Consider the following 14,951-nt stretch of genomic DNA (forward strand, 5'->3'; position numbering starts at 1 on the left):
GTAGGCTGTTCTTTGTTGGATCCCGGGAGGGTCATTTGCCTGACCTTTTGTCAATGATCCACATAGGAAGATTTACACCAGTCCCAGCACTTCTCTTCAATGTAAGTTAACTACTGTGGCTTTTTATACCTCTATAATGGAGTAACTAGATAGATTTTTTAGTTACAGATGTTGCACCTTGTATATACCTGATGAAATGTAGAAACTCTGATGCTCCCTCAGTGTGGACGGTGGACAGAGCTAGTAGAACTTATTAAATTTCTTCATTTTGTAACTCACCCTGTCCCTATAAGTTAGAATTGTAAATGGAAACAACATATTCCCTACTTAACCTCTGGATATTGAATCTCAGCCCAAATTAGATTATACTTTAATTTATGTGCTGCCTTTCCACAAAGGAAATTGTGTTCAAGACTGCTCAAAATATACAGTGATCAAAACAGCTGTACTTTAAAATTACCAACAAGCATTTCATTAATAAATGGGGCATGCCATCGGGGGTGGGGGTTAAGCTTGGAGCTGCCAGGGGGTAGATGTTGTATCATTGTGAAGTAGCCACTTAGGATACCTTTCTGCATACCTCTGTTGTTCTGAACTGTGCCCATGCAGCACATTCTAAGAATGGGCTGACTGTGACAGATGGGAGTTGGGAGTCCAAAACATCTGGAGGGCTGCAGGTTTGAGGAGGCTGTGTTATGGTGACACTGCCAAAAAAAATGAGCAAGTGCTGCTAATGACAGATAATTTTTTTAAAAAAATGTCTCTCCTGAGGTTTTCATGGTATTTATCTCCTTTTTCCTAACAGTGTACCATGACTCTCATATACTTGACTGTAGAAGATGTATTCCAGCTTATTAACTACTTCAGCTTCAGCTATTGGTTCTTTGTGGGACTATCAATTGCTGGGCAACTCTACCTCCGTTGGAAGCAACCAGATCGGCACAGGCCACTCAAGGTGAGAATGATAAAGGCTCAAATTCTGTAGTTAATACATTCAGAAACATTATACCAATGTGCGAGCCTTGCACTGTGTCATTTGTTAAACTTTCTAGGTAGGCAGAAATTTGTTTCTAGATTGGCATAAGGTGGTTTCTGATGAGAATCTTACGCTTGAAGACAATGAAAAAAGTACAAATTGGAGTGTGACTTGGCAGTTCTTGATTCTAGTTCATTTCCTCTCTTACAGTTGAGCCTGTTTTTCCCAATAGTCTTCTGCATATGCTCAGTATTTCTGGTGGTGGTGCCTCTCTATAGTGACACCATTAATTCCCTGATTGGCATTGGCATTGCACTCTCAGGGATTCCAGTATACTTCGTGGGAGTCTCCTTACCGGTTTCCAAAAGACCACCCTTTGTCAGCAAGATTTTAGGTAAGATATTTTGGGGTGTGTGTGTTTCTTTTAATGAATGATTAATACAGTGGTACCTCGGGTTGCATACTCAATCCGTCCGTTCACACCCCCAAAAGTATGCAGCCTGAGCGGCGCGCACGCGCAAAGTGCCAATAGAGCACTTGTAGGAATGTATTTACCACTGATGCTGCTGCCAGTCTCATTTCAGTAAGCCAATGATTCTGAACTGTTACTGTGTAGGTAGTTACCTGGTTAATTGTTTATTTTACTCTTGGGCAGGTGCTGTCACTCGAGCCACTCAGCTACTTTGCTACTGTGTTCTGACAGAAATGGATACTTTAGAAGAAAAGCTAGAAACCAAATCTATATAAAGATGCAAAAGTGACTAAAAAGGTAAAACAAGATGCTCAAGAAATGATGAACTGACAGAAAACTTCGCTGGAATCTGGAATTATTACTAAACTTGGATTCTTGCCAGATCATACTGTGTCATGATCTAGCGTTTGATTTTTTTTTTTTATAAACTGGTTGAAAAGCCAGTCTTCTCAGGCATAGAACTTACTATGATTTTCATCTACAGATTCTAAACTTTTCTTTAATAGTGAAATTGAGTGTTGTATTCTAGAGCTCAGAAATAGGCAGCCCAGCAAGAGGCTTGATACAAATTCCAAATGGCTGGAGTTTGAAAGGCACCAATAATTCTCCCGACTTATCAACAATCCAGCTGTTTTGTGTGAAGTAGTCCTTTGTAGATTGACATTAATGACAAACTATTGCATAAGAGGAGTTGAATTTGTCACTAAAGATCCAGGGACTGGTTCCTTTACCTATAGCACACTGGATGGCAGTTAATGCCCTGAAGCTGCTGTTCTCTCCTTCACATGAAAGTTTAGCTTTTTTATTATTAAATAAAGTAAAACTTTTATGCTTTAGGAAAAGCTGGTAAGTTTTTGTTTTGGGCAATTCAGATTAGAACCCACACAAGGTAATACAAGTTTGCTCCATCATCCATGAATAACATGTAATTGAAGATGGCAATCATATCTCCTCTTGAGTCTCTCCTTATCCAGGCCAAACGTACCCAACTCCCCCAATTGGCCTCATAAGGCTTGGTTTCCAGACCCTTGGCCATCTTGGTTGCCCTCCTGTGCACATGTTCCAGCTTTTTCAATATCCTTCAGTCTGATACTGTAATTTGGTAAACTGATTCTCAAAGAAGCTGGATGATCTATGGTTATTCTTGCCATTCTTTCTATGTAAGAATATTTCACTGAATTTTGCTGTACAAAAAAACCCAAGGAGCTTTGTAATAGAACTCACTGAAGGACAAAATAGAGAAGCAAGCCTCTCAATTAGTTTGATCCCCCACCCTTTATGGAATTTATGTTTTTAGACTTAATGCTGTTCAATATTGAATTTGTTTGCATGATTGGTTTACATGCTTGGGGCGGTCAGTTCAGCTGGGAATGCTTTGAGGCTGCAATACCCACTTACCTGAATGCAAGTCTAAGGAGGCTTACTTAGGAGTAGACACTCTGCTATGAAGCTGAAATTCTATGCACACGTATCTGGACGTATGCTTCATTTAACATAGGACCGATGAGTAAATACTCATATCATTGCACTGTTCATCTTTTTTACCTGTTGGTGTTTTAAGCTGGAAAACAGGTTCATTAATGATATGACCTTTCCTTTTCTTTGGGAGTAATCCAGCAGATGGTAGCATTTGGGACAACAGTCATTACAAGCAGCAGCAGCTGCTGCTACCAACTCCTTGTCCTCTCATGCTGCTTGGGGCCAGCTGCTCAGTTTGGACATGGCAGGAACTGAAACAAGGAAGTCTTTCAGCAGCAGCATGCTCACCAAACTGTGCACAGCAACTGCTGCAATCACCTCTTCTCTCACCTTATGATGTCTGAGTCTGGTTGCTAAGTTTAGTGGTGGCAGAGACCACACTGAGCTCCCCACCCTCCAGTGGCAGCTACCTGGGCCGGTCTGCCCAGCAACAGTGGTGGCGGGTGTCACCTCTGTCCTTGTGACCCACATGTTTAGTAGCAGCAGGAACCACATCAAAACTTCTTACCAATAGCTTCCCAGGACAGTGTGCCCAGTAAACAGCTTGTAGTGTAGTTGCAGGAGCAGCTGCTTTCTCTCTCATTCCCAGTGTTATCTTCTCAGTTTGTCAGTGGAGTGTGTGTGCCACTAGCAGTCTTAACTTCCAGCAAGAACTGAGACTGGCTGGCTGGGATAATTGCTGGAAGGCATATCACATGTCAGGGGTTGGCTATGGGAGAGTTGCAGAGGGGCTTCCATGCAACCTTGCTAATCTGTCCTGCTCCTGCAGGCAAGTGTCCTGCCTGCAAACTGCCACACTTACATGGGTTTTCTAGTGTTAAATAATATAAATATATGTGATTGCTGAGGCAAAAGACAAAGGATTTTCTGGTTATTTCTACATGGCTAGTTGAACAAAACCCTATCTGCATTTGTTAAATAATAAAAATCCCAGAACTTGACATCATTGTCTAAATATTAGTTTGAATACTGTAGTGCACAGTCCTATAAGAGGGCAACTATATAGCTGCAGCTTGAGGAAAAATACTGAACTCTGTCAATTCAGGTGTCTTATTTGTGACTAAAGGACTTGAAACTGCATTAATAAGCATGTGATTGTGAAAAAAGTTGGGCTTTCCTGTACTGCGGATTTTAATGGTTTAGTGTCACAGCTGGATTTATAATCTGGCCCATTTATTCAGATATTCCTTTGGTGTTTATTTTTTTACCTGCATAAAATGTGAGACTTGCTTTGAGGTTCATTTTTTTAGATTTAACAGAATGATTCAAAATGTACAGTCAACCCAAAATTGAACAACCCATCTATCCTAATGCTTCTTTAGTAGGTTTGAATCTGGAATAAAGCATTTTACTTTTATTTTCAATAAACAGCTATTTGAAATTGTATAAACATAATCCTTAAAAGCACACACTTTTATTTTACTTCCACGTGTAAATTTGGCATTCCTTTGTAAAGTTTCCTCTAGATTATTACACTCCCAACATACTGTTAAAAAGACTGCAAAGGATAGCTCCTGATCTGTCCAACTGATTGTAATGACAATGGCTGCTTTTATATAATGTCAATGTGTGCTGGAACTTTGTGGGAGGAGGATGAAACTTCCACTATGTGGGAATAAAATGGTGAGACGCTGATACACCTGCTCCATTTTGTTTGTGAAGAAAACATACACTTAATTAACCATACTACTTTGAATGCATACATATAAGAAAAGTGACATGGGGCAGGAAGAATGTCAGTACTGCTGCGGCAGTGTTGCATATGCCTTTGGTTAAGAATTACAAGAAGGGCAGCAGCAGAACTTTGAAGCATAACCTTGCTATGCATGCAGGGATATTTAGACTGTATCTTGAGTGTCATACAATTCCCCCCCCCCCCACTTAATGTGGAAATGAAGCTGGGGAAGAGGATGTTCCATCATTTTAATCTCCAGCCACCTACCAACCATCTGGAGGCATAACCCTCACCCCCATTCCATATTATTTTAAAGACATGCTGCTGTGGGCCTTTGCAGAGCGCTAAGACTAGCATTTTTTGTGTAGGTTGGTTTTATTTATTATTTAGTCTGGTAAAGCTGGTTTTGCTCCATCCTTGTTTATTTATTTCTGGTTGAAATGTTTTAGTGTTACTTTTGCTTTGTAAACCCCCCCCCCCCACAATATCCAAAGTTTCACTGAAGAAAAGTAGCACACAGAGAGCTCCATGCTCAAGCCTTTCTGAAAAAAGGAACTCCAACAGATTTTTTTTAAAAAATGCTGCTTTGTACCTTTCCCACTACATGAGAGCAATTGAAACTGCAGTTAATTAGGAGCCTGATCCAGTTGGTTACAGATACACATGGAGATGTGTAAACTTGGATGAGTTCTGTTGTTCATGTTTATATTGGTATCACGGCAACATACACAATCCCAATTTACTCTCATAACAAGCCTAGAAGATAGGCTTTATACAAACGCTCAGCAACACATTGCAATGCACTGGTCCTCTTGTACTGGTATCTGAGTGGTGAGAAACCATGGCAATCACTAAATTTTCTGTTGCTTGCAGCAACAGGGGGAAAAAACCCCTCACTGGCTAGGAATTATTAGAAAAAGCACTGAAAGCACAGTAATTCGGTATTTTTTTATCCAACCCAGCAAAGGAGGTATGGGTGAAAACTCAAGATCTCTAGGGCCCATCTTCACCTGCATCACAATGAAAATCTGGTAGGACTTGAAGCAAGACCAACATTTAAATCCCTGTTGAACAGCAGATGCTCCTAGCAGTGGACCTGTCTTCCAGGGGACTGTAACCTCATCCAGAATAAGCCATCTTCTCACCTCAATAACTCAGAACATAATAACCCTTTTTCAGGATTCAACTTCAGTTCATTGTCCTGCAACCAGCCTACCACCACCTCTAAAGCCCTGGGTCAAGCATCTGCCTCTTCTGAATCAGATGGAAGAGAGATAGAGCTGGGTGTTACCCACATATTGGTTGACTCCAAAACTCTTGATGACTTGTCAACAATGTCATGTTAGGTTCTGGAGGCAGACAGAAATGGATCCAAATAATCTGTTCTCACAAAACATACCTGAATATGGACTGCCGCCACCCATTCAAACACCTTGCTCTAAAAGGGGATATTTGCCATTAGACAATAATTATTAAAACACTTCTGGGGCCACAGTTAGACCCTACCGAAGGAATGCAATACTGTTTCCCTCAAGGTAGCTGGAACTCACCCCTACCCCAGTCAAACCCAATGCAGCTCATCTTGACCTTACTAGAAAGAAAAATGAAACGAGTCAAGAAACTGTCGGTGTTGTCTATAAACTTTAGGCAACTTACTGAACAGTACAGTAATACATTTCACTGGATTACCAGCAAACTATCTACTTAAAAATACCTACTGGTAAGGGCCATGTCAGAGGGGGGGGAAATCAGTCAAAGAAACTATTCAACAAAAGCTACCTTTTATTTGCATATTAAAGTCAATAGGAACTCCATACTACTCGGCAATCCAATCATACTAAAGTGCAAAGATCAACAATTCACAGAATGAGTAATGGTCTCCTGTCAATCTATGGCAGAAACTCCATTTATGGCAAGAGACAGACCTTGAAAGAGTTGTTCAGAATACATATCTGCTGTCTGCTAATTCTATTTTTTCTGCATTTCCAGTTTTACCTGAAAAACTAGAACATTTCTTATAGAAGGTAATTTTTTCTTGCTTAACTTCAGAAGTAGCCTTCAAAGATTCCAACATAGTAAAAACTGATATCCATCATGTTCAGAGATGCCCTACCCACATAGTGCACCATATTATGGAGACAACAGCTGCAAGAATAGGGATTAGATTTCTCAATTTTAGATACATAATTTAAAGTCTCTTTTTTACCCTTGAACAACCAGTGACACCCAGGCTTCCATAAGCACTGTAGCATTCACTGTACATAAGCGGTACAATGTATGGATGTGGTGTCATGAACTTCCAAATTCACATATAATTAAAGTAATATCTTCAGAGCACTAAGGTTCCAGTGTTCTACTCAGAATCCAGCTCCTGCAACCCATCATACTCGAATTCCAACAAGACATCAGACCGATATTTTTCCCATGTTCTCCTGATATATCCATTATCTTCATCACTGATGCTTCCATGCTCTGATTCTAGGAGGAAAAAAATAATTTGGAAACGTGAGAAAGATTTTACAGGATACAATGATGTTTAGGTTTGCATTTCTGTCAATGCCCCAAGCACTGTATTTTCCTCTATTTGCTTATTGTCTCAGATTGCTCATCATCTCGCCATCCACTTCCCAGTTCAAATTAGAAAAGTGACGTGTTATATTATATCCATCAAGGTTTTTCTATGTGGGCTACTCATTCTCAGGGTAAAACAGTATTGGGTTTCACTTGGGTCTTCTGCCACCTAGTTTGGGAGTAATGGAAGTAAAATTAATGGTTAACACTATCAATTAAAGTGAAACTGCTGACTGGCTTGCCCATCACATCAAATACCTTCATCTTCCCCAGGGAGGAACTCATCTTCATCTGGGTAGTCATTTCGCCAATTGTTCTCATTGTTCTCATCATCTTCATCATCATATATTTCTTCTGCAATGTGATTTTCATCCACCTGCATGTTAAAATCGAAAAGCATTTTCAGAGTTGAAAGTCTCCACTGTAACTCATTTGCTAAGCATCAACTAAAAAAAAAAGTTAGCCATCAGAAATGAAAAGTGATGGATTCCATAACCACCACCACCCTGCTCCAGGTGTTGATAGACCTGCATGGCATATGGACAGATATGTTCCCCCATCCCTGCTGAAATCTGTTTTATTTATGCCGATTAAAATGTGTGTGTGTAAAAACCTTTATGCCTTTGAGCAGTTAGCAAATACAACTTGTGTTCTGCAAGCACAGACAACTTTCCTGAATCTAAGGATTATTCAAGAATGTGAATGAGCAAATCTTGCACTGTTCCATTCTGCCTAATGTGTGACTTGCCAAAAAGTAAAAGTGTTCCTGTCCTCCACTTCAAATGGACCCTTTCCCAACTTGATGTTGGTTCAAATATGAAGGGGGAGTTTCCATATGTCTGCATCTTATGTGGATTGGTTTGCTCTGTGTTGAGTGCATGAAGTGAAATTTATAAAACATTCTGATTTATCAAATTTATTTCAGTTTTATCTAATAAACAGTGTTTGGGAGTTTATTTCAGCTATCAGTCATAAATGTAGTCTAACCCATTTGGATATTCCTGTAAGTCAGTCAAACCAAACCTTGTCTTTAAATGTGATTAGTAATTAAAATACAAATTAAGGAATTAAAATAGCAGCTACAAACATGTAGTTTTGTTGCGGCTGTAAAAAATGTCAAGAACTGAAGGGCAAATGCACTATTTCTGACACTGCCCTCTCTGAAAATGGTAATTATCTACATGCCCCCATATATTTGCTTTTCTACTCTAATGTTGAGCTAAATTCACAGTAGGTTCTCATTCTCTTCTTTAGTCCCCTTTGTCACTTATTTAACATTCTTTTCCATTTGCTTACCAATTCACAATCCTGGGTGTAGGGCTGAACAGACAGTATGTTCTCAATCCAGCATGGAGATGCTGTTTCCATGCAGTAGATGTCATAAACATATTCCTCCTTTAAATTATGCTCTGCTTCTTTCCTGTCTGTTATGGTTAAACTCTCACGAATCATTTCAACAGCATTACAGAGAATTGCATCTGAACCCGGTTTCTGTTAGATAGAACAGAAGTGTTATAAGCATCACAATGTAAACAGCTAAAAGAGAAAGTAATATGCAACTTCAAATTGCTGGTTGAAACCCCTTCAATAATAATAGTTACCTCCTGTTAAATGCAAGAGCAAAATACAAATTTAACTTTGACTATCTTGTGCTGGGGGAAGGAGGAAGATACAAGCCCCTTGTTAAAAAATGCATGTTCAAATATATCTGTCTCCCACCATTCTGCCTCTTACTCATTTACAAGCATCAATAAGTAGACACAGTCTTGATGTAACTAGAACACACTGGGCAGTGGATATTTCTTGCTAAAATCTCAAACAGTAATAGAAGGTAAATGTGACAAATTATAATAATCTTTCTAAAATTTTGTTCATTGGATGTTTTCAGCTAGAGCTGTTAAAGAGCACTAAGGAATAGGCTACTTTGTTTTCTATTTAGAATACTTGTATCCTGGAGACTCTCAACACAGTTACGAAAATACTGTACTGTACAATAATATCACATTAAGTGTAACATCAGGAAGAGAAATAACATGGTATCCATATTGTACCAAGATTATTCTAGCAGCATTCCCTGCCCTGATGTTGCTCTTGTCTACTAAGCAAAGCCCACTGAGGTCTTCTGCTGCAAGGGAATGGGGTCAAGCAGACGGAAATGTACTCAGCCCATGATGGAAGCAAGTGTAAGGTTTACTAATCCACACTGTCTAATAATTTCCTATAAGTCAGACTTTGTTAGCATAAATAACATGTTTAATGTCTATTGAAAAGATTTTAAAATACACACAGTGCCTGTTCCCTTTTTTTCTACTCCCCTAGCAATTAGGCTTTCTTCACCACATCACCACCACCACCCCTCCACCAAAATATACACAACAGGGAGACAATTCATTTTATGCCCTTTTGACCCTACTATTTTGTGTTTTGCATTACTTCTCTGTATCCATGTACATACCTGCAAATAGGATTAAATTTCACACAATACACTAATGTCTGTTTCTGAAAGGTGCTCGAAGTTATGCTATTCTGCACTGCATCCAACTGCTGGCATCTAGTGGTCAATAAGGATATAGACTTTACACATTAAGAAACAACCTGTCAATCACTATGACTTCAGGTTACTCAACTTCAAACAAATGAATCATGAGTGCACTCTTAAGCGTGCTCTTGATTCTTCGCAGCACAGCTTAAATTGAAGCTGTAGCTGCAAAGGAAGAATATGTTTACTGTACTTAGAATGTATATTGCGAATATACTTAGAAGTGTACTTAGAATGAGCTCTAAGGTTCCTCCCCCATTTTAGCTGAACTTTCCTGTGCCTAACATCATAGATCAGGTGTCAAGCCTGTCACAATTGGGTCAACTGAAAGTTTCCCATCATTGATCTAGCTCAATACTGTCAAAACTGATTGGCAACAGCTCTCCAGGGATTGAATTTGGGACTTTTTGAATGCAAAGCACATGATCTACAGCTAAACTGTGGGCCCTTCACACACACCAAAAGCAACAGGCTATGTACCCAAACAACCCTCATGTGTTTAATTGGAAACTGTTTTTGAAACATGAATTAGGAGGTGATTTTAGCTTTAAAAATTGAGCACCCAGAGACATGCAAACAGTGTAACACAAAGTTACATTGCCAACAAACACACCTGTAAGCAGCATCCTTTTTGTCACTCTCTTGAAATTTTTTACCTCTCCCAACTAGATTGCCAATTGTGCTAGTCAAAACCACTGGAAAGCATATTAAAAATGCTTGCTTATAAACTTCTCAAATTACTAGACATAAATATTCAATTCTGATTTGAGGTGAAACAATGATTTTTTTAAAAAAAAAACACCCTAAACTATGGTTTGGCATATTGACTGAACAGAAAACCTTTATTTGAGATTGGCTGGTAAAATACAATCAAGTGTCATGTTTTAGAATTAGGTTTGCAAACCAGAGTTCATGTATGGTTTATCATAATGTTTGCTTCCCCTCCAGGGAACAATTTACCTAAAAAGTGGAATGCTAAGCAGAGAAATTGAAAGCAGAGAAGAAACTCAAAACTCTGGTTTACTTACTAAATTTGGAATAAATCAAGCTATGGTTTGGATTCTAAACTATCACTAGCAGTGAACTACGGTCAATTTAACTACTGTAGATGATTTTCAAGGTCCTTTCCTATTATGATCCAATTCAAGGTTTGGTGGGATGTCTGAATAGTTCACATTTTTGTATAAACTGCTGGCTTGCTATATTTTAATCCAGAAACTTGACCAACCTGTAAGTGTGCGGCTGACATACCAGTATCCTTTTCTACATCCTCTTCTTGTTCAATATCAAACAACTGAAATTCTCCACAGGAGTCTGCAATACCATGGCTTTCTTCATGTGTAGTGTCTTCTTTTGCTCCAGAGACCAAATGGTTGCTTTTATTCAATTCCTCCCCATTTGCAGCAAGTACATCACTTTCTCCATCAGAGAAATTTGGTCGGTGGCTGGCAATTAGACGGTAGCGGCTTTCCTGTCTGCTAGCATACTTGGAAGAACGAAGGTCCTGAATTACTCTTTGGGCACTTCCTAGCGAAGGTCGCAAGAGTTCAGCCAATTTGTTTTTGCTTATGGCTTCTTTTACATACTTCTCAACAGACTCGTCCTGAGGAAAGCAAAAATGCAACTTCAATTCATGCCTTAAAAGCTTGTTATTTAAAGAACAAATCTACAGTCATAATAAGCAATTCACAAACACAAAGAAGAGTGTTTGCTTGCTCAGAGCCGAGTTGCTGTGTAGGGAAATGAATGTATACAAAACAAAGATAACAGGTAAACAATTCCATATATTCCGCCATCATAATCACTACAGAAACATACCTATCTAATTCCAATGCACAGTATATCTTCTCTATGCAACCTAGGGACAATATGTGCAAAGAAAGCCTGACTACAAATGACTATATCACAGACTTTTGGGGACAAAATCCATATTTAATACAAACCTGTATGTACAGTGTTGCTCCAATAGCTCAGTTTTAAAAGGGGAAAAAATACACTGGGCAAGTGCTTTTTAGGGGGGGAAATTGAGAGCAGAGAAATAGTGCAATGTATGGATTAACCCTTTCCCTGCCACTTTCTCAGAATCATCAGATTACATTTCTTCCAAGAACCAGATTAAAAAAGGATGTACTGTACAGTTGAATTGTAGAGATTTACCTCTTAAACCTTACTCATTTCTAAAGCTAAAGTTTGGGACATAGCAGGAAGTCTAGCACTATTGATGTCTACCAGGGCAACCCTTTGCATGTCATCTCCAAGCAAACCCCACCAAGTTCAATGGTACTTACATCCCTGAGTGAGTGTGAGCAGAGGACTACTGCTATGATGGTCATGTGCCCTAGTTTACAGAGGACAGTTCTCTATCTGAAGCACTGTCAGCAGACAGACCTCTACTTGAAAGGCAACTGGTCCAAGACCAGTTTAAAGATAAAGTAATAAGGGAGAGCAGGAGCAGGAAGTAGTGGTCCATCAATAGTACCTGAACAACATATTAAGCAGACACACAGTGCACCTGGTTACCATTCTTCCCATTATGGGAAGATGCATTTCTATTCAAATTACAGTAATTATTTCCAAATTTGCAACTATACCTATAAATTAACACATGCATGCAGATTTTATGCAGATCAATACCCTCTGCTTTGGCAAGATGTTAAGCAGCCATCCCAATCACAGCCTGATTCTCTTACTGTGCAATCCTACTCAAAAGCAGCTCCACTGAGATGAATGGAACTTAATACCAGGTGAGCTTATATAGCAACAGGGGTGTAGGAAGATAGGGGCAGTGGGGGTGGGCCGCCCCGAGCGGCGCAATCCCAGGAGCCCCATTGCGGCTGCCCGCCTCGCCCCCAAAACGCGTGTCCCACCCCTGTGCATGGCACGCCGTGCCCCCAAAACACGCCCCCCGCCCCCAGAACGTGTGCAACGTCCCTGGGGGCAGCTGCCTGCTCTCCGCCCCCGGTGACGGAGCATGAAGCTTCACCGCTGCATAGCAGAACAATGGGTTACCAGCCTTTACCTGATCACCTGAGGAAACATGCTTGCATTGAGAAAACATGCATTAACACAGGTGGGGAACTTGTGACCCTCCAGATGTTGTTGGGCTCCCAACTCCCATCAGCCCCCCCCCCCAGTCAGTATGGCCAGTGGGGTCAGACATGATGGGAGTTGTAGACCAGCAGCACCTGGAGGGCCACACAAATTCCCTACCCCTGAGGCACAGGACTGTAAAGCACTTCAACATGTATTTAAATATTAGTGTTGAAGAATTATAACCAAATTAATTGAGTGGGTCTTCTTTTCTTTTTCACACAAGAACAAACCACAAATTAAACATACACACAAAACAAATTTGGGTCGTTACATTCACAATCCCTGAAAAGAATTATTATTGGGAGTGAAGCTGTAACAGTCTTTCCCTAAAATTTAATCATTTTTATATCACCTAACACCTTAAATGTTTGAGATACAGATACAAACAAATAATGCCTTGCCTGTTTGGCATCGGATGGTCCTTAAAAGAGGGGGGGGAAGCGAGCAGAGTGAAGAAATTGTTATTAGAGAGATGAAAACAATATTATGAATAATGAGATCATGATTCCACAAAAGCACAATGGAATACTGAATAATAAGTCCTGGAATACAATCAGAGTTGGAAAGGACCAGGAGGATCATCTAGTCCAACTCCCTGCAATGCAGGAATCTTTTTGCCCAACGTGGTACTTGAACCCACAGCCCTGAGATTAAGAGTCCCACCTTCTACTAACTGAGCTATCCTAGGTGCTAAAATCATACTTTGCCGGAATCTGCCAGCTATACTCTTTTGACGAGTCGTGAAATACCACCATCTTTGCTACACAATCCATAGGTATGGCTTTGCTCCAGGAAACACGTAGGAGTCTTGCTTTTGAGTAGAACTATACATGACCGCGTTGTTAACTTCACTGCACATGATCTTTAACTAATTTTATTTTAGTTACAAGTAGGTAGCCGTGTTAGTCTGGCATAGTTGAAAGAAGACAAAAATTCTTCCAGTTAGAGACCAACTAAGTTTGTCATTAGCTCATACCAATGACAAACTTAGTTGGTCTCTAAGGTGATACTGGAAGAATTTTTTTTTATTTTAGCTACTTTTGATGCCTTTGCCTGAGGCCTACCTTATTGTTTCTGTGAGTATAAAACAGGCACCCCCAAACTCGGCCCTCCAGATGTTTTGGGACTACAACTCTCATCATCCCTAGCTAACAGGACCAGAGGTCAGGGATGATGCGAATCGTAGTCCCAAAACATCTGGAGGGCCGAGTTTGGGGATGCCTGGTATAAAGAATTGGCCAACTACGACGACCAACAGGCCCAAACAAGCCCAGACCAGAACACCGAGTTCTGTTCAACCGCACCTCCGAGGCTACGGTGGCCACCAGCTTGAAAAGATTCTTCTCCACTTCATCCCCGCCCGGTGTGGCAGCGTCTTCCTCCGTCCGGAGCCGCTTACAGGCCAACACCAACGCTTCGGCCGGCACAGCCCCGCCGCGCTTCCTCTTGACGCGCAGCACCGCGGCGCGCTCCATGGCAACCGGGCCAGACAGCGCCGCTCGCAGGGGATGACGGGAAGGAGAGTGAGAAAAGCTAGGCGCTGCTTCTCCTTTTCTCTACCCGTATCCGAACCTCCTTCGTTTACGTCACAGCCTTTTGACTCGTGCTCGTCGCTCCGCCTCCCGGATGACGCAAAGGTAGCGTTCATCCCGAGGGCCCAGTCTTCATGGTTCTCAAGTAAAACGCGTGGTTCCACGCGCGGGACAAGAAGGGTGGAATCGTTTTATTTGGGTAGAATTAATTAACAAATAGCAAGATAATAGTAAGAGAGGTTAGTAAGCTTCATGGCCGTTATGTCGTAACATTACATTGTACCTGACATTGTGTTATATAAATCTTACACTGATGCTTTTAGTTCTCTCCCGCTTTTCAGTGGAGTATAACCAACTACTGTATCATAGTAACAAACGCCAGAAATAAAAGAGATATCTGCATAGCACGACGAATTTCCGTGCCAAAACCAAGGACTGTAGAACCTATCAATATTACAAGCTTCTAGCCAACGCAAACGAGATCACACTATCCTGAGTCTTATTTCCCTAGTGCATTATAAAGATAATCCGTTTCTCCATAAAAGGGTTCTTTTTCATGTGTTTCGATTGCTTATATTTCCACTGTACTTGTTATATTCTTTTTCTCTGCTGTT

At 40.5% G+C, this 14,951-nt stretch overlaps 2 protein-coding genes across 2 annotated transcripts in view; one reads left to right on the top strand and one right to left on the bottom strand.

Annotated features, from left to right (window-relative positions):
* The window catches only part of SLC7A6 (solute carrier family 7 member 6), a 32,851-nt gene extending 26,529 nt beyond the window's left edge, over window positions 1-6,322 (top strand). The window contains exons 9-12 of the mRNA XM_035118099.2: window positions 5-101; window positions 806-955; window positions 1,187-1,370; window positions 1,632-6,322. Coding sequence (XP_034973990.2) covers window positions 5-101; window positions 806-955; window positions 1,187-1,370; window positions 1,632-1,723 — 523 coding nt within the window. The 3' untranslated portion in view covers window positions 1,724-6,322. The remainder of the gene's footprint in view (window positions 1-4; window positions 102-805; window positions 956-1,186; window positions 1,371-1,631) is intronic.
* Window positions 6,323-6,364: 42 nt separating this feature from the next.
* On the bottom strand, window positions 6,365-14,367 carry SLC7A6OS (solute carrier family 7 member 6 opposite strand). Its single transcript, XM_035118103.2, has 5 exons — window positions 14,110-14,367; window positions 10,941-11,315; window positions 8,470-8,664; window positions 7,432-7,549; window positions 6,365-7,080 (listed from the first exon to the last, which is right to left on the bottom strand). The coding sequence occupies exons 1-5, from the start codon at window positions 14,278-14,280 to the stop codon at window positions 6,956-6,958; spliced, it is 984 nt and encodes a 327-aa protein (XP_034973994.1). The 5' UTR covers window positions 14,281-14,367; the 3' UTR covers window positions 6,365-6,955.
* Between the last annotated feature and the right edge of the window lie 584 nt (window positions 14,368-14,951).

Source organism: Zootoca vivipara, chromosome 6 (genome assembly GCF_963506605.1).
Source record: "Zootoca vivipara chromosome 6, rZooViv1.1, whole genome shotgun sequence".
NCBI classification, from domain to species: Eukaryota; Metazoa; Chordata; class Lepidosauria; order Squamata; family Lacertidae; genus Zootoca; species Zootoca vivipara.